Below are 26204 nucleotides of genomic sequence, written 5' to 3' on the forward strand. Positions count from 1 at the left end.
TGTATATAAGTGATTTAGATGATGGAACAGATGGTTCTGTTGCCAAGTTTGCAGATGATGTGAAGATTGGTGGAGGAGCAAGTAGTGTTGAGGAAATGGGTAGCCTGCAGAAGAACTTGGACAGGTTAGGAGAATGAGCAAGAGAGTTGCAAGTGAAATATGATGTTGTAAAGTGCATGGTCATGCACTTTGGTAGTAGAAATAAATGTGTGTGCTATTTTCTAAATGGGGAGAAAATCCAAAAATCTTCGGTGCAGGGACTTGGAAGCCCTTGTGCAAAACACCTAAAGATCGCGTCAGTAGTGACAAAGGCAAATGTAATGTCAATGTTCATTTCAAGAGATCCAGAATACAAGAGCAGGGATGTGATGTGAACAATTTTGGGCTCCTCATCTAAGAAAAGATGTGCTGGCATTGGAGAGGGTTCAGAGGAGGTTCACAAGGATGATTCTGGGAATGAAAGGGTTATCATATGAGGAACGTTTGACTGCTCTGGGCCTGTACTCGCTGGAATTCAGAAGGATGAGGGGTGATCTCATTGAAACCTTTCAAATGTTGAGAGGACTAGACAGGAGATGTGGGAAGGTGTTTCCCATGGTGGGGGGAGTCTAGGACGAGAGGGCACAGCCTCAGGATAGAGGGGCATCCATTTAAAACAGATGCAGAGACATTTCTTTAGCCAGAGGGTGGTGAATTTGTGGAATGTTACCACAGGCAGCTGTGGAGGGCAGGTCATTGTGTGTATTTAAGGCAGAGCTTGATAGGTTCTTGATTGGATACAACATCAAAAATTATAGGGAGAAGGCTGGGAAGTGGGGCTGAGGAGGGGAAAAAAGATCAGCCATGATTGAATGGCAGAAGAGACTCGTTGGGCCAAATGCCCTAATTCTGCTCCTGTGTATTATGGTCTTAATCTAAAAGTCACAAATTGTTTCACATCCCATTGCAGAAGCTTGAACCTTCATTCCAGGGTAATATTCCATGCATTGTAAAATGAGTATTGCATAATCACAAATGTGTCTGCTCAAACGACTACTTTGGATGTTGTGGATCTGATGGAACTGTTGGGGGGCAGGGGGAAAGTGGAGAAATGCCTGGCTGAAAATATATCCTGGATAAACGTCAGTAAAATGGATTGTGTTCACTTCGTTTGTTATCATCTAGGGAATCTTGTGCAGAAATGGAGATGTTGTTTGATTTTAGCTATACAATGCTTAAGAATTGAGGGAAATTTTTCAGGTAATTTCATGTCAATATTGCTTTTGGCAACATCATTTCTTCATATAATTATGAATTATAGTCCCCTCCTGATGGGAATGTATATGGAAGCTTTAGAGAGGACGCAAAGGAGGTTTACCAGATTGCTACTTGGTTTGGGGAGTGTGTGCTGTGAGGAGTGTTTGAATAAACTGGGTCTGTTTTTCTTTCTTCTTGAGTGGTGGAGGCTAAGGGGAGATTTGATAATGATTTAAAAAATTATGCAAGGCACTTTTATTTTTTAAATCCCACTTTGTGGATGTGGATGTGCCTTCAAGTCTCTGCTCCTGTTTACATTTTTTCAGTCCTTGTCTAAAGATGCTGAAATGGAAATTTCCCCTAATTCAGATGCTTAATTTCAGGACTATCCGTATTCCTTTCCATGTCTATTTTGAAACTTAACACATTATGATCACTCTCTGCAAGTTGGTTTGCCGAATGACATTTCATCCACCTTTCTGGCTTCCTGGGATTGTCCATTACCCATGCCTAGTAAGACTGTCTATGTATCGACACAGAAAGCTCTCTGAAATGTACTTAAAATATACCATCCCATCAAATCCTTTCAGGCTATGGTGACTGAGTTTAATGGGGATGTTGAAGTAAGACCATAAGACACAGGAGCAGAATTAGGCCATTTAGCCCATCAAGTCTGCTCTGCCATTCCATGGCTGATCCTGGATCCCACTCAACCCCATACACCTGCCTTCTCACCATCCTGTGCTGCAACCCTATTCTCATGCATCTCCATGATTTGCTTTTGTATCTGCCCTTGCTTCCTGATGACTGTCAAGCAGGTCTGTAGTATAATCACAACAAAGTGATCACTTCAGAATTTCAGGGCATTATCCATATGGCCTTGCTTGAAGAAGCTTCTTAGTATATAAAATTATAAGGGATATAGAAACTGCAGGGAACTTTTTCCTTATCAGAGGTAAATAAACTTAAGGACATAGATTTTGAGTGAGGGGGTAAGAGATTTGGAGGTGTTCTGAGGGGGCCATTTGCCCAGAGAGTGGTAAGAGCAGAGTCACTGAGCACCTAAATTGCCAGATGTGGCCTAAGTGCTAGAAGATACCATTAACTTGGGTGAGTTCCCAGCAGTGCCTAGCATGAATGTGATGGGCTGAATGGCCTGCTTGTATGACTGATGTCTGCCTTCATTGTACAGTGATGGTTGCCTTGAACAGTCTTGCAGTGTTCCCTCTTTTATCTTTTCTTTCCCCACCCCACTGCCTACCTCCTATCATGACAGTAACTTTGACACCCCGCAATATTGATTTGCCAGTCTTAGCTCTGTCACCCATGTCTCAGAGACTGCATAAGTTCTCTGCTTTCTTGCCAGTACTGGGCTACTTAGTGGTTCCTCATGTTGAATGACTTGCTTGCTGGGTTGGAAGAAGTCTAAATAAGCTTAACTCTGTCTCTCCCCTCCCCCCCCCCCCCCCCCACCCCACATAACTGTGGATAATTGAAATCCATTGCTTTTAAATAAAAAGCTATGTAAAGTATTTGCAGGAATTCTTTTCCTGATGCAGTACCAGTGTTAACCCCACAATGTGACTGATCTCTGCTGTTCTTTATCTTAATTCAGATGGATTTTCTCTTCCATAGCTGTTTTTCCCCCCCCTTCCCATTGTTATTGTTATCTCTGTTTAACATCACTAAGAATAAAGTGGACCAGTGTATCTTTTTACAAGAGTTTTGAATGATTGTAACATTATTTTCTGATTTTGAAAGCAGAACTGTTATTTTTCTCCTCAGGTTTATAAGAAATTAGGGCAGACGCACTTGGCTCTGATGAATTTCTCCTGGGCCATGGACCTTGATCCAAAAGGAGCCAACAACCAGATCAAAGAGGCTATTGACAAACGTTACTTACCAGATGATGAGGAGCCTGTAACAAATGATGGGCAACATAGTGAGGGTTATCAGTATGACACAGGTTAGTATTGGTGACTGATTGCAATACTATGAAAGAGGTTTCTCTGCAGACATTCTAAGGTTCCAGGCTAGTGATACATTCTACAAGTCCATAATCATGGGCATATAAAATCTAAACTTTTTTTTAAAAAGCAGTAAAATTCTGCATTGCAGTATTGATTGTAGTCGCTACTGCAAGATGATTTGCTGTGTCCAGAGGGCCATGTGTCTCATCTTTTCTTTGGCTGTCTTAGTACAGAGAGTGCAGTAATAGACTGTGCAACTTCTCTCCACAATTACGAGCTTCAATTCTTAAACTGACTGTACTTGATATTCTACTGTGGCTTAATGTTGGAATTCTTGTCAAACTGCTTTGGGTCTGTACGAGTTCTCTCTTATTCTGGGGAAACTCAGTGCAGTTAAAGGAGAAGTTGTTCAATGTGAGAATGTTAATTCGGGTGAATGTGTGTGGGTGGAGGGGAACTGGGTGAGCCTCTTTCCAAGGAAGAAATGAAGGGCTCTCAGACCTGTGTGATATGGGATGTACTTGTAGAAGGATCTTGCATCCATAGTAAAAATAAGCCAGTTGGGATGAGGCAATTTTTTTAAAACTTGAAGTGGCAAACAATATCCAAAGTGTATTGGATATAAATGGGAAGGGACTAGATCAGGGAAAAATGGAATCTGTGAAGGAAGAAATGAGATACATGGGGTAAGAATGTTCTCCTTTGTTACAGGGGAAGTAGAATTCCAAAGGTAAGAGGATATGCTTCAATTACAAGAAGCATTGGTGAGATCACATCTGGAGTACTGTGTACATTGATTGGTCTTATTTAAGGATAGATGCTCATTTGGAGAAGGCCCACCAATACGTGAAGTGGGTGGGTTATCCACAAAGTGGTTTTGGAGAGGATGTTTCATCTTGAAAGAGAATATAAGACATTGGAATTAGTTTGGCACAACATTGTGGGCTGAAGGGTCTGTTTGCATGCTGTGTGTTTGTAATTAAGGGGTCTTCCATTTAACAGATAAAGTGATTTTTTTCTTTTTTTGGATTGAGAATCTTTGCAACAGTTTTCCTTAGGACAAAGAAAGCAGAGGCTTTTAATATTTTTAAGGAACAATTAGATGGATTCTTAAGCAGTGAAAAGTCACTGGGAATGGGTGGGACTGTAGAGTTGAAGTTGCAGTCACATCAGCTATGGTCTAATTAAATGGTGGGAGGTAGGGTACTGTCACCCGAAGCTTGACCTCAAGATAATGTTATGTTTATATACCATGTAACATTGCTCATTCAGGAACTTGAGAGTAGAATGGACCATTTCATGAATGTTCATCTTTGCTTTGTTGCCTTTCTGATCTGTTTAATGGAAAACTTACTTAACGGCCAGAAAGGTGTCAGTTGGAAAGCCACAAGCTATCGTAAGTCAAGGGTACCATTTAAGTCTGCTTAAGTTCTAGATCCACTGAATTCAAAAGGGAGTAATGACATTCATTGTTGCTTACATTTCAGAATTGGCTCCCTTGCATATAGTCTTGTGGACTCCTTTCGGTTAAACTACCAATGTACCGATGAACTTTAGAAATCTTTGGTGTGAAAATTGGCCAGATTAATGTAAAGTGGGTATATAGGCAAATGACATGAAAAGATGAGTGGGAGAGTTTTGCTGCATTATAGATGAGCTGAACAACTGTCTTTCTGTGATTAGCTTGATGTAACTAGTACAGAGATGTAACCTCATGCTGAGCATGAGTAGGAGCTAAATATTCTATGTTGTAGGATCTTTGGAAAACCAGGAAACTGGGAAGGAAATCTGGAATAGCAGCATGAAGCACTTCTTGAAGCATAGGATTAAAGAATGAGCACTGGAATTTTAATAAAGGTGAAAGGAAATGTGAATGACCCAAGATGGCTGCATACCTGCTACCAAATGGGACAGGAGATTTGATGTTTAAGTTGTGGTGAGGGAAACCTGAGGCAATGCTCGATATCCTGACTGGTTAACTTCCAGAAAGACTGACCATGCCAGTAGCTAGCTGCTTCCAGCAACTTGGCCTCATGTTGGTGCAACATCACCTGTTTCCTTTATTGTTTTCCCCAAATCATGGGGATTATTCTTAAAGCAAAGAATTGCCTATTTAAGATAAATAAGCCGAAGATTGTTCTCCATCTTGTTTGAGTGACTTTGGCTCTCCCTGAGAGAGTTCCAGAGTCTTTGCATATTTTTTAAGGCAGATATGGGAATGTGGACATGGACGACTCCTCCCAGCTCTCAATCCATGTTTGTTCATGTTTGCAGAGTTTCTAATTAACATACTGAAAACCAGCACTAATTGTGATGTTTTTACAGCTGGAACTGATGAGTCCCAGGAAAGCAGCATGACTGATGCTGATGACACCCAGTTACATGCGGCGGAAAGTGATGAGAGCTTCAATCTGTAAATGCTAACCCAACCAAAACATGGCTCCAGAGCAAGAGCTGCTACTCCCTGGCCATTCCCTTTCTTCTCTCTCACTAGGTTTGTACTTCTGCTTTGAGCATTTTGTCTGATGCAGTTTGCCAACATTATGAGCATAGGCTGGAGAGACCAGTCATTGGGTTACGAGGAAGCCCATAACCAACAACTTTTAATTTTCAGCCTCAACAATATTTGTGTTGAACAGGGGGCTTTGTTTTTAAATGTAATTGTTAAAAATGATTTGAATGTGAACTTGCATAACTCCCCTCTCCCTCTGCTACTTCTGCTCATGCAAAACTTGACCTTCACAAAGATCACAATTATGCTGCTGTTTTCAACATCTTAAAAGGGGGTAAGGGGAGAGGGGGTGAAAATCCAGCGGCTGGTGTTACCTCAGTGATTAACCAGCAGAAGGTACAGGTGGTCAAAATGGCAGCCATTTTTGAGCAGCACTTTGTTCGTAATGGCTAATGTACTGCCTTCGGTCATTTAGTTGCTGTGAATGGAGCTTTTCTCTCATCTCACCCATCTCCTGTCTTTATTTCACCATAGAGTGCAGTGCAGCCTTTTCTGCAAAATGCACATGCTGATTGCATACAATGGTGGTACCCTTTTATGGTCTTCCTGACACCAGGAGCCTTTGTGCAACCAGAAGTGTTAACGGATGGAAAATGCAACGTGTGTCTGTACGTGTGGATGTGTACGCGCATGGATGTGTGAAATCTGGTCTATTTTTTTAATTTCATTTTTCATTTAAAACTGTAACTTGCTGTCTTAAGTGGATGTTTTTCTGTTGCTTATCCCTTTTAATTTCAGATATTTGTACAGTCTTAGAAAAAGTCTTTTTGTTAATATATTTGCAACTCAGTTTAATGATGTGACAAAAAATTCCAAAATAAAATACTTTGAAAACCTTTTAGCAGCTGGATGTTGATCGTTGCTATACACTCTTTAATGATTGGAAATCATAGAGTTATTCCAACAGGTACCAATTAGCCCATCAAGTCTGCCATTATGTTGATAATGTACATGTCAGTGTGAGGAACAAAGACTGCAACCCTGCAAAGATAAATTTCACATCAGTTTAATGCATATTCTTATGATCAGTACCCATGTTACAAAGGATGCATACATCACATGGATTTCCCCCCTTCAATTAATTCATTTCTTCTATCTCATAATCACATTACTCTTTTAAGCTTGATTTATGGCCACTATCAATGTCTGCTTGCACATGGGTGTAGTGTGTGGAGTCAATGTGTGTGCTGTTCCTTTATGTGTCCCAGCTGTAAAACATAGAAAATAAATCCTCAGCCTGGTTTTTACACTGCTGTGAAGACACCTTGTGTTTGCTGCCATCTTCAGACTAGCATGCCTTCATTTCATACTTTGCTTTCTGCTTTGGCCAAGGCAACATGAAGTATGGGTTGCAAGGCCTCTAACATTAGTAGCTGTGCTTTTTGCTACCTTGGTCCAAGCATGAGAATTGCTCCTCCAACTCTTTATCTTTCTCTCCCTCTGCCTATGGATAGTCTTGACACCTGCCCTAAGAGGAGTGCTTCATGTCTTTTTGGGCCTTGGCATTAAATTCCTGTTAATTTGAACCCAAGAAGGTGAGCAGATAGGAATATTGAAACAGAGGGCTGCAGTAGTGCAGGGTTGCAGAGCTATTTCTGATTGGCTAATTGTGAAGTATGTACATCAGCCAATAAAGGGCAGGTAGTGAGAGTGGCCAGTGTTTGAGTGGTCAGCAGAGGCTTTGGCTCATCAAGCTTTGGTGAGAAAAGGCTGACCATATCCCTCCATTCTCTGCATATTCATGTGCCTATCTAAGAGCCCTTTAAACGCCTTTATTGACCAGTTGTCTATCTGTGCCTCTCAGATATTAAATTTCTAACAGGTATCCCCTCAGCCTCTGCCGCTCTGGAGAAAACAACCTAAGCCGGTCTCGACTCTCCCCATACATATCATCAAATTCAAGCAGCATCTTGGTAAATTTCTTATGAACCCTCCCCAGAGCCTCCACGCCCTTCAGCAGGGCAACCAGAATTTAATACAATGATGCAGATGGACCAAAGTTTTATAAAGCTGCAATGTAAAATCCTGGGGGTGGGGGGGGGGGGGGGGGGTTGAGTGCTGGCTGCCCATTCAATCATCTGTGAACTTACCAACACACCCATCCACCTTTTCATCCAGGTCATTTGTATAAATCACAGCAGCAGAAGCCCTAGGAACACCACTCATCACAAACTTCGAGCCAGGATAAGACTCAACACCTAAGGATAAGACTTTCTGTCTACTAAGGGCAATCCAATTTTGAAACCAAGTGGCCAAATCTCTCTGAATCTGCAGATGAGCCTAAAGCCAAGCGGACTGTCCCAAAAACAAGGGCATGTTTTCCCTTCGAAATACTCAAATTCTATCCCATAGAATCCTCTCCGATAGCTTCCTTGCCACTGACATGAGACTCACCAGCCAATAATTTCCATGATGAATCCTGTTTCCCTTCTTGGATAAAAGAACAACATTAGCTATCTGCCAATCCTCTAACTGGAGAGGACAAAAAATCTTGGTCAAAGCCCCAGCAATCTCATCTTAGCCACCTATCTCTTTATTTCAAAGTACCCGAGCATATTAACATCCACTACACTGATCTTGGTATCCTCCATATCCTTCTCCTTTGTGATGCTAATGCAAAGTACTCATTTAGGACCCTGCACGCATCCCCTGCTTCCAAACAGATGTTCACTCATTTATCCTTGAGTGGTCCAACCTTCCTATTTATCTTGATATATGTATAGAATACCTTGGGTTTCTCTTTACTCCTGCTTGCCAAAGATTATTAATGGCCCCTCAAGGCTTTTCTAATTCCCTTCTTCAGCTCCTTAAAAGTATTATTTGTTATTTTAGCGATACAGTGCACAATAGGCTCTTTGAGGCACGTTGCCTGCAGCAACCTTTGACAACCCAGTTAATTGAAACCTAATTATAGGACAATTTACAATGACCAATTACCCAACCCAGTACATCTTTGGACTGCAAGGAAACCGAAGGACTTGGGGAGGATGTATAGAGATTCCTTACAGAACGGCACTGGAATTGAACTCTGGAATGCCACAGACTGTAATAGTGTCGCACTAACCGCTATGCCACTGATAAGCCCACATTTAGCTTTATTATTCCTTTTTAAATAGTTGTAGAAAGAGACAGAATTGGCCCACAGGTTCAAGTTCAAAATTGGAGCAGGAGCTTTCAAAGGTTGATTGGAGTAGGTTGTTTGTGGGCAAAGAGATCTCTGGCAAGTGAAAGGCACTTAAAATTGAGATAGCAAGAACATATTCCTGTTGGTGTGAAGGGCAATGCTGGCAGGAGTAGGGAACCCTGGTTGAGGGAGATTAGAACACCGTGGGAGGCTAGAGAAGAAATTGCAGGAGCCCTAGCTTGACATGTATGCATCATTAGTGGTGGGTGAAGTGCTGGAAGACTGGACAGTAGCTGATGTTGCCCTCAAGGGCTGCAAAGAAAAACTGGCAAGAAAAGATCAATAAGCCTAATGTCTGTGGTAGTAAGTTGTTAGAGAGGATTCAAAGTACGTATACGGTATACAATCCTGAGATTGTTCTTTCTGCAGGCAGGCACAAAACAAAGAACACCATGGAATCCGTTCAAAGAAAGCATCAAGCACCCAATGCGCAAAAAAGAACAAATTGCGCAAATGGCAAAAAGCGAGCAAATTTCAAACATCTAAATATCAAACAGTCTTGAGTGTTCAGTTTGGTTTAGTGATGTGTTGATTGTTGACTGCAGGCCGCAGAGCTAGTCCGCGCCAAGGCGCCCCAATCAAACCGCGCAAACAGCAAAAAAAAAGCAACCAGAAACACATGCAACGTGAACCATGGAATTTTCCAAAATGAGTCCAAAGCCACAGACACAACATCAAACTGCAGAGTCCTCTGAAAAAGAGTCCCACAGCTACAAGCTCTGCCAGTCATTCCTTGCAGCATGGACCCAAGACTCCTGCATCTTCCTCCAGCAGCAGCGAATGAGAGGGAGACCAGTTAAATGCAGGCAGATGGTATGAACTCTCGCTCACCTTCCACTCTCATCCTCATGGATTTCAATCTTGCTCAATGCTTTAATCGGCAATGAGTAATGGAGCAGATCATGAGTTCGTGTTCCGCCATTAGGCTGCACACTTCGCTGTCAACCTCGCTGAACTTCCCCGGAGATGACAGATCATCCAGCTAGCTCAAGAACACAACATCAAAATGTAAACTACAGGCTCCAATTGCAGGCAATTCAGTAGAAGAAGCACATTTAAAAGTAGTAGATGTTTCACGAAGTGTGTAGAGGACATCGCCGTTGGTTGCTGGCACCATCTGAATCTGAAGGATAAGATTTGCATGTATCGGAAAAGGCAAGGTTTGATTAGGGATAATCAGTGTGACTTTGTGAGTGGGAGATCGGGTCCAATGAACTTGATTTGAATCTTTTGATGAAATGGCTAAGAAGGTCGATGAGGGCAGGATGGTAGAAGTGATCTATGTGGACAACAGTGAGGCCTGTTGTGACTGTGACTAAGTCACTGGACAAGCTGATGTATATGAAAGTCTTTACTTATCATGAGAAATAGACATTTTCTTGAAGGCCCCCATACTCAGTATATTAAGATTTTTGTACTCTTGAGGACAATATAACAGTAGGAAATTCAATGCAATTTCAGAAGTTATAATAGCATTAGTTGCAATTTTGTTTACTTAAATATTCTGTCTGACATGATTCCATTGAAGTATGTATTTACAGTGGAAGTACATTATAAATGTTAAGGCACTTCCTGAAGGTTCAAGCACCTTTGTGGGACAAACTAATTCATCCTGATGTTTGGGTACATAGTTCCCTGAAAATGGAGTCACAGGTGTAGAAGACTTTTAGCATAATGAACTTCATCAGTCAGGACATGGAATATAGAAGTTGGAAGGTTATGATGCAGCTGTACAAGATTCAATTCACTTCATTGACCTTCATTTCAAGGTGAATAGAATATAAAAGCAAGGCAATAATGTTGAGACTTTATAAGACAATTGTTAGGCCACACTTGGAATATTGACAAGTTTTGGGTCCCATATCTCAGAAAGGATGCATTATCATTGGAGAAAGTCTGGAGGAGATTCACGAGGATGATTCCAGGAATGAAGGAGTTAAGATGTGAGGAGCATTTGGCAGTTTTGGGCCTGTACTCACTGGAATTTAGAAGAATGCAGAAGATCTCATTGAGATCTATTGAATGTTAAAAGGACTAGATAAGGTGGATGTGGAGAGGATGTTTCCTATTGAGGGGGTGTCCAGAAGTAGAGGACACAGGTGGACCTTTAGATCAGAGGTAAGGAGGAATTTATTTTAGCCAGAGAGTAGTGAATCTGTGGAGTGCTTTGCCACAGACGGCTGTGGAGGCCAAGACCGTGTGTATGTTTAAGGTAGAAGTTGATAGTTTTCTGATTGGTCAGGGCATCAAAAGATATGGCAAGAAGGCAAGTGTATGGGGTTGAGTGGGATCTGGGATTTGGAATGGTGGAGCAGACTCGATGGGCTGAATGGCCCAATGCTGCTCCTATGTCTTTTGCTGGTGGGGCTACACTTCGAGCTTTGATCACTGGGCTATAGGAAAGATGTTATTAAATTGAAAGAGTGCAGAAAAGTTTTTAAAGGATTTTGCCAGTACTAGAGACACTAGGAGGGGTTGGACAGGCTAGGACTTGTTTTCACTGAAACACGAGACTGAGAGGTGATCTTATCAAAGTGTATAAAATTATAGGGGCATTAGATCAGGTGAATACATTCAGCCTTTTTCCCCCAAAGTTATGGGAATTGAGAACTATAAGGCATAGGCATAAGGTAAAATGGGAAATATTTAATAGGAGCTTGAATGACAACTTCTTTATACAGAGGTTGGTATGTACATGGGATGAGCTGCCAGAGGAAGAGGATGAGGCAGGTACAGTATCAATTCTCAAAAGGCAATTGGACAGGTGCATAGATTGGAAAGGTTTAGAAGGATGTAGGTCAAATGCAGAAAATGCTAGCTTGGATGGACATCTTGGTCTGTATAAACCAGTTGGGCCAAAGTAGCAGTTTCCATGCTGTAGTCAATATGCCTTCAGATATATTCAAGGTCAACTCCCAAGCTCTTGTTGATGTACCAAGCAAACAGCAGATGGCAGTGTAAGTCCAATATTTTGATCTTGTGTTCTTCACTATTTATTGAAGTTGTTTCTGTTCTGCGTTACAAAGGTTGAAATCTGAAACGAGGATAAGTGGGTGCTGTGTAATTGTTATATATGAGCCATGTACCTTCTCTCCAAAGTTAAATAAGGTCAGAGGAGCAGCACAGAGTAATGTATTCTCTACCTTAGGTAGTTGTGGAGTTGTGATTTCCAAATGTTAAAGGAACTGGAAAAGCAATACTTGGGGGACTGATGCATTGCTGGAGGAGAACCACATTATCTAAAGGGAAATGCTGGGTGACAAAGTACTGTCAGAGAGGCAGCACAAAGAACACCATTGTACCAGAGGAGAGCACTGAGTGATCACTGGTCTAGGGTATGGGCATCTTTACAACACTACTGTTGGATGATGCTGTCCTTTTCGTGACCTCAAACTGTAGCTTTCCACTACCATCCTGCCACTTTTCGGAAGAGCAACACTATTTCCTCTAAAACAGATATGGGACTTAAATCATTGGGCCTTCTGCCGTCTGTTTTCAATACCTAAACATCCACAGGCAAATCTCCTTATTTCAGTCCAATTGGCCTTCCCCTTATTTTGAGACTGATCCATCAGTCTTAATTCCTTAACCAAAACAATAATCTCCCAACATCTGCTCAAGCCTAGTAAATAACTGGTATCTTTCAATTGGGTCACCTCCCATTTTCTTAACTTTGAGCAAACTTGGACTCTCCAATATCCTAGCAACCAAACTGGTAAACCTCCATTTTGCTTCAATGCAATAAACCTTTTGAGATCCTCCATAATATAGTAAGACAACTAAAATTCTTCCATTCAAATTATAGAACCATAGAACATTACAGCACAGAAACAGGCCTTTTGGCTCTCTTGGCTGTGCCGAACCATTTTTTTGCCTAGTCCCACTGACCTGCACCTGGGCCATATCCCTCCATACACCTCTCATCCATGTACCTGTCCAAGTTTTTCTTAAATGTTAAAAGTGAGCCCACATTTACCACTTCATCTGGCAGCTCATTCCACACTCCCACTACTCTGTGTGAAGAAGCCCCTCCTAATGTTCCCTTTAAACTTTCCCCCTTCACCCTTAACCCATGTCCTCTGGGTTTTTGTCTCCCCTAGCCTCAGTGGAAAAAGCCTGCTTGCGTTCACTCTATCTATACCCATCATAATTTTATACCCCTCATTCTTCTACGCTCCAGGGAATAGAGTCCTAACCTATTCAACCTTTCTCTGTAACTCAGTTTCTCAAGTCCCGGCAACATCCTTGTAAACCTTCTCTGCACTCTTTCAACCTTATTAATATCCTTCCTGTAATTCGGTGACCAAAACTGCACAAAATACTCCAAATTCAGCTTCACCAATGCCTTATACAACCTCACCATAACATTCCAACTCTTACACTCCATACTTTGATTTATAAAGGCCAATGTACCAAAAGCTCTCTTTACTACCATATCTACCTGTGACGCCACTTTCAGGGAATTTTGAATCTGTATTCCCAGATCCCTCTTCTACTGCACTCCTCAGTGCCCTACCAAATTCCTTGTATGTTCTACCTTGGTTTGTCCTTCCAAAGTGCAATACTCACACTTGTCTGTATTAAACTCCATCTACCATTTTTCAGCCCATTTTTCCAACTGGTCCAAATCTCTCTGCAAGCTTTGAAAACCTTCTTCACTGTCCACTACACTTCCAATCTTTGTATCATCAGCAAATTTGCTGATCCAATTTACCACATTATCATCCAGATCATTGATATAGATGACAAATAACAATGGACCCAGCACTGATCCCTGTGGCACACCACTAGTCACAGGCCTCCACTCAGAGAAGCAATCCTCCACTACCACTCTCTGACTTCTCCCATTGAGCCGATGTCTAATCCAATTTACTACCTCACCACATATACCTAGCGACTGAATCTTCCTAACTAACCTCCCATGCAGGACCTTGTCAAAGGCCTTACTGAAGTCCATGTAGGCAACATCCACTGCCTTCCCTTCATCCACTTTCCTGGTAACCTCCTCAAAAAACTCTAATAGATTTGTTAAACCTGACCTACCGTGCACAAAGCTGTGTTGACTCTCCCTAATAAGTCCCTGTCTATCTAAATACTTGTAGATCTTATCTCTTAGTACTCCTTCCAATAATTTACCTACTACCGACATCAAACTTACTGGCCTATAGTTTCCTGGATTACTTTTAGCCTTTTTAAAACAACGGAACAATATGAGCTATCCTCCAAACCTCTGGCACCTCACCCGTAGATACTGACATTTTAAATATATATATCTGCCAGGGCCCCTGCAAGGTCTGAGGGAATACCCTGTCAGGTCCTGGGGATTTATCTGCTCTGATTTGCCTCAAGATAGCAAGCACCTCCTCTTCAATCTGTATAGGTTCCATAACCTCACTACTTGTTTGCCTTATTTCCATTGACTCCATGCCAGTTTCCTTAGTAAATACAGATGCAAAAAACCCATTTAAGATCTCCCCCATTTCTTTTGGTTCCATACATAGCCGACCACTCTGATTTTCAAGAGGACCAATTTTATCCCTTACTATCCTTTTGCTCTTAATATACTTGAAGAAGCTCTTTGGATTATCCTTCACCTTGACTGCCAAAACTACCTCATGTCTTTTAGCCCTCCTGATTTCTTTCTTAATTTTTTTTTTGCACTTTTTATACTCTTCAAGCACCTTATTTGCTCCCTGTTTCCTAACATCTCTCTTTTCTTTATCACAGTTCCAATATCCCTAGAGAACCAAGATTTCTTATTCTTATTCACTATGCTTTTAATCCTGACAGGAACATACAAACTCTGCACTCTTAAAATTTCTCCTGAAGGCCTCTCACTTACCAATGACATCCTTGCCAGAGAACAACCTGTCCCAATCCACGCTTTTTAGATCCTTTCTCATTTCTTCAAATTTGGCCTTTTTCCAGTTTAGAACCTCAACCCGAGGACCAGATCTATCTTTATCCATGATCAAGTTGAAACTAATGGTGTTATGATCACTGGAACCAAAGTGTTCCCCTACACATAATTCCGTCACCTGTCCTAACTCGTTTCCTAATAGGAGATCTAATATTGCATCCTCTCTAGTTGGTACCTCTATATATTGATTTAGAAAACTTTCCTGAACACATTTTACAAACTCTAACCCATCTAGACCTTTAACAGTATGGGAGTCCCAATCAATACATGGAAAATTAAAATCCCCTACTATCACAACTTTGTTTCCTGCAGTTGTCTGCTATCTCTCTGCAGATTTGCTCCTCCAATTCTCACTGACTATTGGGTGGTCTATAATACAACCCCATTAATGTGGTCATACCTTTCCTGTTTCTCAGCTGCACCCATATGGCCTCAGTAGACAAGCCCTCTAATCTGTCCTGCCTGAGCACTGCTGTAACATTTTCCCAGACTAGCAATGCCACTCCCCCACCCTTCATCCCTCTGCCTCTGTCACATCTGCTGTTCTTGTGTGCTGTTTCTCTGTGAGTTCTAAAGGACACCCAAGTCTTTTTGAACATCAACGTTCTCCAGTCACAGTTGAAATGATAGAAACATAGAAAACCTACAGCACAGTACAGGCCCTTTGGCTCACAATGCTGGGCTGAGCATGTACTTACTTTAGAAATTACCTCAGGTTACCCAAGGCCCTCTATTTTCTAAGCTCCATGTACCTATCAGGAGTCTCTTAAAAGACCCTATTTTATCCGCCTCCAGGACCATTGCTGGCAGCCCATTCCATGCACTCACCACTATCTGCATCGATTTATATAAAAAAAAAGCTTACCCCGACATCCCCTCTGTACCTACTTCCAACCACCTTAAAACTGTGCCCTCTCGTGTTAGGCATTTCAGCCTGAGAAAAAGCCTCTGACTATCCACACGATCAATGCCTCTCATCATCTTATACACGTCTACCTGGTCACCTCTCATTGTCTATCGCTCCAAGGAAAAAAGGCTGAGTTCACTCAACCTATTCTCATAAGGGATGCTCCCCATTCCAGGCAACATCCTTGTAAATCTCCTCTGCACCCTTTCTATAGTTTCCACATCCTTCCTGTAGTGAGGTGACCAGAACTGAGCACAGTACTCCAAGTGGGGTCTGAACAGGGTCCTATATAGCTGTAACATAACCTCTTGGCTCTTGAATTCAATCCCACGATTGATGAAGCCAAATGCACTATATGCCTTCTTACCACACAGTCAACCTGCGCAGCAGCTTTGAGTGTCCTGTGGACTTGGACTCCAAGATCCCTCTGATCCTCCACACTGCCAAGAGTCTTACCATTAATACTATATTCTGCCATCATATTTAACCTACCAAAATGAACTACCTCACACTTATCTGGGTTGACTCAATCTGTCACTTCCCAGCACAGTTTTGCATCCTGTCAATGTCCCACTGTAACCTCTGACAGCCCTCCACACTATCCACAACACCTCCAACCTTTGTGTCATCAGCAGATTTACTAACTCATCCCTCCACTTCCTCATCCAGGTCATTTATAAAAATCACAAAGAGAAGGAGTCCCAGAACAGATCCCTGAGGCACACCACTGGTCACTGACCTCCGTGCAAAATATGACCTGTCTACAACCACACTTTGCCTTCTGTGGGCAAGCCAGTTCTGGATCCACAAAGCAATGTCCCCTTGCATCCCATGCCTCCTTATTTTCTCAATAAGCCTTGCATGGGGTACCTTGTCAAATACCTTGCTGAAATCCATATACACTGCATCCACTGCTCTTCCTTCATCAATGTGTTTAGTCACAACCTCAAAAATTTCAATCAGGCTCGTAAGGCATGACCTGCCCTTGACAAAGCCATGCTGACTATTCCTACTCATATTATGCCTCTCCAAATGTTCATAGGTCCTGCCTCTCAGGATCTTCTCCATCAACTTACCAACCACTGAAGTAAGACTCACTGGTTTATAATTTTCTTGGCTATCTCTACTCCCTTTCATGAATAAGGGAACAACATCTGCAGTGCTCCAATCTTCGCCATTGATGATGCAAAGATCATTGCCAGAGGCTCAGGAATCTCCTCCCTTGCTTCCCACAGTAGCCTGGGGTATATCCTGGCCAGTCACGGTGACCTATCCAACTTGATACTTTTCAAAAGGTCCAGCATAATCATCCTTAATCTATATATGTTCAGGCTTTTCCATCTGCTATAAATCATCCCTACAATCACCAAGGTCCTATTCTGCAGTGAATACTGAAGCAGAGTATTCATTAAGTACCTCCACTACCTCCTCTGTTCCATGATACACTTTATTGGTCCTATTCTCTCGCATCTTATCCTCTTGCTCTTCACATACTTGTAGATTCAGGGGTTTTCCTTAATCCTGCTCACCAAGGCCTTCTCATGGCCCCTTCTGGCTCTCCTAATTTCATTCTTAAGCTCCTTCCTGCTAGCCTCATAATTTTCTAGATCTCTATCATTACCCAGGTTTTTGAACCTTTCGTAAGCTTTTCTATTCTTCTTGACTAGATTTACAACAGTATTTGTACACCATGGTTCTTGTACCCTGCCATCCTTTCCCTGTCTCATTGGAACATACCTATGCAGAGCGCCACACAAATATCCCCTGAACATTTGCCACATTTCTGCCATACATTTCCCTGAGAATATCTGTTCCCAATTTATGCTTCCAAGTTCCTGCCTGATAGCTTCATATTTCCCCTTACTCCAATTAAACACTTTCCTAACTTGTCTTTTCCTATCCCTCTCCAATGCTATGGTAAAGGAGATAGAATTGTGATCACTTTCTCCAAAATGCTCTCCCAAAGAGAGACCTGACACCTGACCAGGTTCATTTCCCATGTCTAGATCAAGTACAGTCTCTCCTCTTGTAGGCTTATCTACATATTGTGTCAGGAAACCTTCCTGAACACACCTAACAAACTCAACCCCATCTAAACCCCTCGCTCTAGGGAGATCCCAATCAATATTGAGGAAATCAAAATCTCCGATCATGACAACCCTGTTATTATTGCACCAGAATCTGTCTCCCTATCTGCTCCTCAATGTCCCTGTTCCTATTGGGTGGTCATATTTTATTTATATTGAAGATGCCCAGTAGAGTTATTGACCCCATGCTCAGAGGACAATCCCTCAGGACTTCCTCCTTTTCTGCAGCTGTGACACTATCTCTGATCAGCAGTGCCACATCCCCACCTCTTTTGCTCCCTCCCTGTCCTTTCTGAAACATCTAAAGCCTGACACTCTTAAGTAACCAACCCTGCCCCTAAGCCATCCAAGTCTCTGTAACAACATCATAGCTCCAAGTACTGATCCATGCTCCAAGTTCATTCACTTTGTTCATGATACTCCTTGCATTAAAGTAGACACATCTCAAACCATCAGTCTGAGCGTATCCCTTCTCTATCATCTGCCTGTCCTCCCTCTTGCACTGTCTCCTAACTTATTTATTTGTGAGCCAACCGCTTCTTCCTGTCTCTTCAGTTTGGTTCTCACCCCCCGGCATTTCTAGTTTAAACTCTCCCCAATAGCCTTAGCAAACTTCCCCGCCAGGATATTGGTCACCCGAGATTCAAGTGCAACCCATCCTTTTTGTACAGGTCATGCCTGCCCCAAAAGAGGTCCCAATGATACAGCAATCTGAATCCCTGCCCCCTGCTCCAATCCCTGAGCCACACAATTATCCTCTACCTCACTGTTCTTATACTCAGTCTCGTGGCACAGGCAGCAATCCCAAGATTACTACCTTTGAGTTCCTGCTTCTCAACTTCCTAACTCCCTGTAGTCTGTTTTCAGGACCTCCTCCCTTTTCCTACTGATGTTGTTGGTACCAATATGTACCATAACCTCTGGCTGTTCTCCTTCCCACTTCAGGATGTTGTGGACATGATCAGAAACATCCCAGACCCTGGCACCTGGGAGGCAAACTACCATTCGCATTTCTTTCCTGCGTCCACAGAATTGCCTGTTTGACCCCCTAATTATAGAGTCCATGGTGCCCCGGTGTGACTACGTCCCTATAGTTCCCATCTATCACCTCCTCACTCTCCCTGACCAAAGGTTGTCAAGCTGCATCTCCAGTTCCCTAATGAGCTGCAGCTCAATGCACCTGGTGCAGATGTGCAAGGCTGGGAGTCTCCTGGACTTCCCACATCTGACATCCAGTACAATAATGTGCATTTATGAAGTGATAACTCATTTTTCCACCTCATACACAATCTGCCCCATTGTTGCCACTCATTTGTCTATATTCCCTGAAGCACTCTGCATCCTCACCATGACTTAATTACTCCCACTAAGTTGCATCATTTCCAGATTTTTTATGTTACTTTAGTTTCCTCAAATAAATCATTGATCTAGATTGTGATGCTCTGGCACTGATCTCTGCTATGCCATGAATCACAGTCTGCCAACTGGAGAAGGGCCCAATCATTCCTACTTTTTCCTCAGTTGGTCAACTCAGTATTATTTGGCCATTCTTAAATGCATGTTTAATCTGCACAGTCCTATAAATTTATCTGTGGTTTGAGATCACATCTTTTATGGAAGATTCTAGCAAATCTAGTTTTTTTCCTTATTGGGGGTGGGGGGGGGGTCACATTCACTACTAGAACATTTGGAAAATAGTAAATAGGGTTTCATCATCCCTGGAATCACCTCTTTTAGTTCTTAGTTATTAAACTCTGGGTCAGAACCAATCTGTAAGTGGAAAAGAATCTGTAGATTTTTTGGGTTGAATCTCTGCACCAGGCCCTAATGCAGGGTTTCATCTCAAAACAGCCACAATTCCTTTCCTCCTATTGATGCTATCTGACCCATGAATTCTTCCTTCAGATTGTTTTTCCCTCAATTCAAGCATCTGCAACCTTCATTTCTGGATTATTTCCTCATTAGACACAACCTTGCACAAACAACAAAAACTGTCATATTTTATACAACTATCCACTGAAAATCTACTTCCGTCATTAGGTAATGCAAAATGTTTATTTTATTTATTCATTGAGATGCAGCCTGGAACTGGCCCTTAGAACCACGCCACAACAACCCCTGATTTAATCCCAGCCTAATCATGGGAGAATTTATGACCATTAACCTACCAACTGGTACGTCTTTGAACTGTGGGAGGAAACCGGAGCACCTGGAGGAAATCCACACTGTCACGTGGAGAACATGTGAACTCCTAACAGAACTGAACCTGGGTTATTAGTGTCGTAATGCTATGCTACCATGGTGCTTGTTATAGGATTGCACGTTTCTGGCCTCTGATTTCCTGGTACAAATAGAAACTCTGAAAGTGTAAAAAGAAACTCAAAAGCATTTTGAACATGACTTTTATTTCTGCACTTTGTTTCTCAGTCACACACAAACTAATTCCATCCACATCTCAAAACTTCTTCATCCATTCGAGGGAGGGTCCAATTTTCTCACTGGGGTGGGATGGAATATCGGGCATATTCCCATCATCCCGTACAGGAACTGCATAAAACAAAGAAAACAGCGACTGAAAGGAGAGAATTAAACATAAGCAACAGATTGGCTCAGAGCAATTTTGGAAGATTGAATTCTACTGAGTTATATGTTTCACATCAGTGTCACAGTGAGCATGTGGGGAGTATCAGTGTTACAGTGAAGGCTGTCAGCTAAATTAGTGTTAAGAGTCATAGAAAAGTACAGCACAGAAACAGGCCCTTTGGTCCATCTAGTCAATGCCAAACTATTATTTTGCCTACTCCCATCAACATAACCAAACTTCCCTGAAACAATGAAAGCAAACCCGCATCCACCACTTCCACTGGCAGTTCATTTCACATTCTCACCACCCTTAGAGTGAAGAAGTTTTCCCTTGAGTTACCCTTAAACATTTCACCTTTCACCCATAACATCAAGTTCTAGTTTCACCCAACCTTTTTGTACCCCCAGAGATTAGAGATCAGTTACCATTGTTCAGTGAAAAGAAAATTAATTTTGACCAATCTACTGCTGTTCTTTGAAAAGGTAAATTGCAATGGATAAAGGGAATGTACTACACAATCAAACAAACTGTTGATTAAGTCACTTTTGGAGTATTATATATAACTCTCATTGCTATACCATTTTTTAAGTGATTAAGTTGGAGAAGGTCCACAAAAAGTTCATCAGGATGTTTGTGACTAGAGGTCTTGCGTTATGAGGAGACTGGATAGGCTGGAACTGTAGGGTTTTTTTGGGGGAGGGGGAAGAAGAGAGATTTATAAAATCATGAAGGGCATAGATAGGGTGGTGGATGGTTAAAGTATTTTCTCAAGGTAGGATTATCTAAAATGAGGGTAAAAATTCAGAAGGGATCTGAGAGAAAACATTTTCACAGAGAGGACTGTGGGTATACAAGCTGCCAGGGTAGCTGTAGAGATGCTTAAAATTACAACGCAACCATAGACAGGTATGTGAATAGAAAGTTTAGACTAGCGGCCAAACACAGGCAAATGCAACTAGCTTGGATAGACATCTTAGTTGGCAGGAAGGGCCCTGTTTATGTGCAGTATAACACTGACTCTTGGATTTCAGGAGATATTTCATAGAGGCACAAAGTTATTAATGAAAATAAACAATCATGGTGTAAGAGATCAGTAATAGATACAAAATTGACTAGCTAACAGGAAATGGAGTAAGCATAATGGATTATTTTATATTAGGCATGGTTTGAGTGGTGTGGCATAGTGGGGTCTTGACCTTTCATGATTTATAAATGCATTGGATGAAGAGATCGGAGGTAAAATTTGTGGATGAACAAAGGCAGGTAAGTTGTGAAGTGGACTGTAATGCTGATACAGGGACAGCAACTGGTTTTGTGAATGGACAAAGACTTGGGAAGTGGAGTACAGTATGTCCACGGTGAGCAACTGCAGCTGTCTACCAGCAGAGAGGGATCTGGGACTGTCAGTGATTATGTGCAGACTAGGATGTGGCTGCCCCAAGTAACAAAAAGCTAACACAATGTTATGTTTACTGCTGGGGGAACTGAGCACACAAGCAGGAGGTCAAGTTTCAGCTACACAAGGCAATGGGAGCACTGTGTACAGCCTGTTTCCTGATTAAAGAAAGGGCATCAATGAATTTGAAGTGTTTCAGATGAGGTTTACTTGACCAAAATCTGTAACAGATGGGTAAGCCTTAAGAAGGAAGGTGGGGCAGGCTAGGCTGGGTTGAGAAGAGTAGGAGGGGGTTTGATTGAAACACAAGATCCTGGGAAGTGTTGGCAGGATGTGGAGAGGATAGTCTGAGTCATAGAAAAATACAGCACAGAAGCCTATCTAGCCCATGCAAATCATTAAAATTGCCTACTCCCATCAACATGCACCCAGGCCACAGCCCTCCATAACCTAAACTTCCCTTAAACGTTGAAATAGAGCTTGCCTGTACCACTTGCACTGAGAGCTCACTCCACACACTACCTTATAAGTGAAGAAGTTTCCCCTCGTATTCCCCTCAAACTTTTCACCGTTAATCCATGACCTCCAGTTGTACTCCCACCCAACCTCAGTGGGAAAAAGCCTGCATTTATCCTACCTATTCACCTCAATTTTGTATACCTCTATCAAACCTCCCCTCAGTCTTCTATGTTCCAAGTAATATAGTCCGAACCTATTAAATCTTTCCTTATAACACAGGTCCCCCAGTTTACGACCCTCTCTACCTGTGACACCACTTTCAAAGAGTTATGAACCCGTATTCCCAGATCTCTTTGTTCTACTACACTCCTCAGTGCCCTACCATTCACTGTGTAAGACCTACCCTGGTTGGTCCTACTGATGTGCAACACCTCTCACTTGTCTGCATTAAATTCCAACTGCCATTTTTAAGCCAATTTTTCCAGCTGGTCCAGATCCCACTACAAGCTTTGATGGCCTTCCTCGCTGTCCACTACACTCCCAATATTGGTGTTAACTGCAAATTTGCTGATTTACCACATCATCCAGATCATTGATATAGAAGACAAACAACAATGGACCCAGCACTGCACTAGTCACAGGCCTCCAGTCAGAGAGGCAACCATCTCCTACCACTTTCTGCCTTCTCCCACAAAGCCAATGTCTAGTCCAATTTACTCCTGAAACTCCTTGACCAACCTTCCTCACCTTGTCAAATGCCCTGCTGAAGCCCATGTAGACAACATCCACTGCCTTGCCTTCAACAACTTTCCTGGTAACTTCCTCGAAAAACTCTAAAGATTAGTTGGACACTACCTGCCATGCTGACTATCCCTAATCACTCCATGTCTATCCAAATACTCATATCCGGTCCCTTAGAATACTTTCCACAACTGATTCATCGGCCTATAATTTCCTGGTTTAGCTTTATAGCCTTTCTAGAACAGCAGAACAACATTAGCTATCCTCCAATCCTCTGGTACCTCACCTGTTGCTGAGGATGATTTAAATATCTCTGCTAGGGCTCCTACAATTTCTGCAATTACCTCCCAGTGTATGAGGGAACACCCTATCAGGCCCTGGGGATTTATTCACCCTAATGTGCCTTAAGACAGCAAATGCCACCTCATTTGTAATCTGTATAGGGTCTATTACCTCACTGCTCCTTTGCCTCCCTTCTATAGATTCTGTGTCTGTCTCTTCCAGTAAATACAATTGCAAAAAAAATCTATTTAAGATATTCCCCATATCTTAGATCACCATCCTGATCTTCCAGAAGACCACTTTTGTCCTTTGCAATCTTTTGCTCTCAACATATCTGTGGAATCCCTGATTCACCTTGTCTGCCAGGGCAGCATCACACCTTCTTGTAGCTCTCCTAATTTCTTTAAAAGTTCTTGTACATTTCTTGTACTCCATAAGCATCTCATTTGTTCCTACCTGCCTATACCTGCTATGTACCTCCCATTTTTTTTTCTTAACCAAGGCCTCAATATCTCTTGACAATCAAGATTCCCTACACCTGTTAGCTGGAAGAACTGAGAACTATGTTCACTGCTTAACAATAGGGAGCTGCCCAGTTAAAACAGAATTAAGACAAGATAGCTTCTCTCTGTGAATCTTTGGAACTTTTCTTGAAAGGAATGCAGAAGTATGTCAATTCTTAAAAAACAAGGGGTGCAAGTTTACTGTAGGCTGACAGGAATGTGGAATTCACAGTTGCATTTATCATGGTACTAATTGGTATAGCAGGTTTGAAGAGATAAATGTGTTTTACTGTGTTTAATCCACCTGTCTGTTGTGGGGTGGACAAAAGGGTCACTGTGTGTGGTGTGGGGAAAATATCCCACACAGAGTACAAATGATTGGGAGCAGTTCTACCTGGGTACTGGAAAGGTACAGCACGATTCAGCAGAGTCTGGTATTTGGCAATGGGGCTCACCAGTGGTGCCAGTAAAGCTGAAACCAGAACACATGGACGTTAGCCACTGATCACCTTCCCCTCCTCACTCGCTGCCCCTTCCACCCCCCACCCTCTATCCCCTACCCCCACTCTCTAACCCAACTTTGACCCCTACCCCCAAAACCACTCAACCCCACCCCTCTACCCACTAACCCCCACTCCCCATCCCAACCTCTATCCCCCTGCCCCCTACTCCATCCGAACCTCCATCCCCTACCCCTCCATATCCCATCCCAACCTCTACCCCCTATCCACTCCACTCACCAACCATGCCGATTGCGAACGAGGTGACGATTACCGGCTCCTTTGCCCATGCCTTCTTCAGCAGAGCGGCGATATCTGGATAAAGGAATAGAGGGTCGGGTAAGGGTTAGGAGGAGAGGTCAGAGGATTAGGGAACGGAATCAGACCTCACGACCCCCCCCCCCTTACCCCTGGCCGAAGATCGACCTGCTGCATTCACGGTATACCGAGGGCCCCCTACCACACCCCCACCTCCACAAGATTCCTCTCCCTCCCTCCCAATCTCGGACTTCACGGTGACCCACAACCCGCTCACTCACTGCGCACCACCGCCATCTTTCTTCCTCGTCACCGCGTAAGACCCACCTTGTTCATGATGTCATGGATGACGAATTCACTCTACGATGTCTCCGGACAGACTCCGCCTCGTCCTGTGACTTTTATGCGCCGTCGTGTTAAATGTCGTGATAGGGGACCTGTGCCAGAGACAGTGGTTCCGCGCACGGTACCGAGTGCAGCCGGTCCTTTGTGTGTACAGAATGTCCACATCCCTACATTCACTGCATAGTCAACTTCCCAGCTCCGAGTCCCTTGAACGAATATTATCTGTCGTCACCAGGCACTCAGTTTAAAAAAAAAGACTTGCCCCACACACCTTTGAACTTAACTGCTCTCACATGAAGTCATGCCGTCAGGTATTAGACATTTCGACTCCGAGAAAAAGATACCGACTGTCTACTCTATCTGTGCTTCTCATGATATTATACATTTCTATCCCATCTCCCTTCAGCCTCTAAGAACTCCAGAGGGGGAAGGAAAAAAATAAGTTTGTCCAATCTTATGCAGTTCCTATAAAAAGTATTTAGCTCCTAACCCTTTGTTCACATAAATGAGTATTACAACCAGGGATTTTGATCAATTTAACTGAAAATGTTTATTTAAATATCACATGCGCCTTTTCCCCCCACAAAAAAATGGAAAATTGTAAAGCATGAAAGACTTGCTCAAACTGTGCCAGTTTAGTTAAGGAGCAGCAGTGAAGAGCAATCTCAAGATCTTCCCAGAAATGTTCCATTGGGTTATGGTCACTCAATGACATCAATTTTCTTCATTTGAACCCACTTCGTGCTTGCTCTGGTGGCATGCTTTGGGTTGTTGTCCTGTGGAAAGCCCAACTTCTTCCTTAGTTTAAGCTTTCTGACAGGTTCCTATCCTGAATCTCTCTGTATTTGGCAGCATTCATCTTCCCATCAAAAATCCTGACCAGATTTCCAGTCCCTACTGCTGAAAAGCATCCCCATAGCATGATGCTACCTCCACCATACATTATAGTAGGGATGGTGTTACTTGGCCTATGTGATGCATTAGGTTTATGCCACATGTACCATTTAGTGTTGAGGCTAAATATTCCACTTTAGTCTCATCCGACCACAAGACCTTCTTCCACATCTTTACAGTATCTTCTAAGCGATGTTTACAAAGTCTTTACAGGCAAGGATGTACTTTTGTTTTTAGCTAGGGCTTCTTCCTTGCCACTCTTCCATAAATACCCTTTTTGTGCAAGGCCTTAGAGATTGTGTAGCCATGAACTTTATCTCCAGTTGAAACCACTGACTTCTGTATCTCACTCAGAGTGACTGTTGGCGTCACAGTAGCCTCTCTTACAGGTGCTATTCTTCTCCAGAGATTAAGTTTAGAGCAGGG

The 26204-nt window shown here is 42.6% G+C and overlaps 2 protein-coding genes across 6 annotated transcripts in view; one reads left to right on the forward strand and one right to left on the reverse strand.

Annotated features, from left to right (window-relative positions):
• The window catches only part of cdc27 (cell division cycle 27), a 129237-nt gene that overhangs the window by 87976 nt on the left and 15057 nt on the right, over window positions 1-26204 (forward strand). For 3 of the 5 annotated variants that reach the window (XM_073070818.1, XM_073070816.1, XM_073070817.1), the window contains exon 18: window positions 3022-3202. In XM_073070818.1, coding sequence (XP_072926919.1) covers window positions 3022-3202 — 181 coding nt within the window. Of the gene's footprint in view, window positions 1-3021; window positions 3203-5531; window positions 6564-26204 lie in introns of those variants that run through there. The other 2 variants (XR_012102004.1, XM_073070815.1) reach the window with 2 other exon arrangements.
• Window positions 20203-24898, reverse strand: ndufa3 (NADH:ubiquinone oxidoreductase subunit A3). Its single transcript, XM_073070814.1, has 4 exons — window positions 24821-24898; window positions 24522-24596; window positions 24176-24253; window positions 20203-20363 (listed from the first exon to the last, which is right to left on the reverse strand). Exons 1-4 carry the CDS (start codon window positions 24834-24836, stop codon window positions 20272-20274), a joined length of 261 nt encoding a protein of 86 aa, XP_072926915.1. The 5' UTR covers window positions 24837-24898; the 3' UTR covers window positions 20203-20271.

This window comes from Hemitrygon akajei, chromosome 18 (assembly GCF_048418815.1).
Source record: "Hemitrygon akajei chromosome 18, sHemAka1.3, whole genome shotgun sequence".
Lineage (NCBI taxonomy): Eukaryota > Metazoa > Chordata > Chondrichthyes > Myliobatiformes > Dasyatidae > Hemitrygon > Hemitrygon akajei.

Coding starts and splice junctions, on each gene's coding strand:
- ndufa3 (XM_073070814.1), bottom strand. Junction 24,254..24,521: donor GTTCGCAATCGGCATGGTTG/GTGAGTGGAGTG, acceptor TTCTGGTTTCAG/CTTTACTGGCACCACTGGTG. Junction 20,364..24,175: donor TGTACCTTTCCAGTACCCAG/GTAGAACTGCTC, acceptor TGTTTTATGCAG/TTCCTGTACGGGATGATGGG.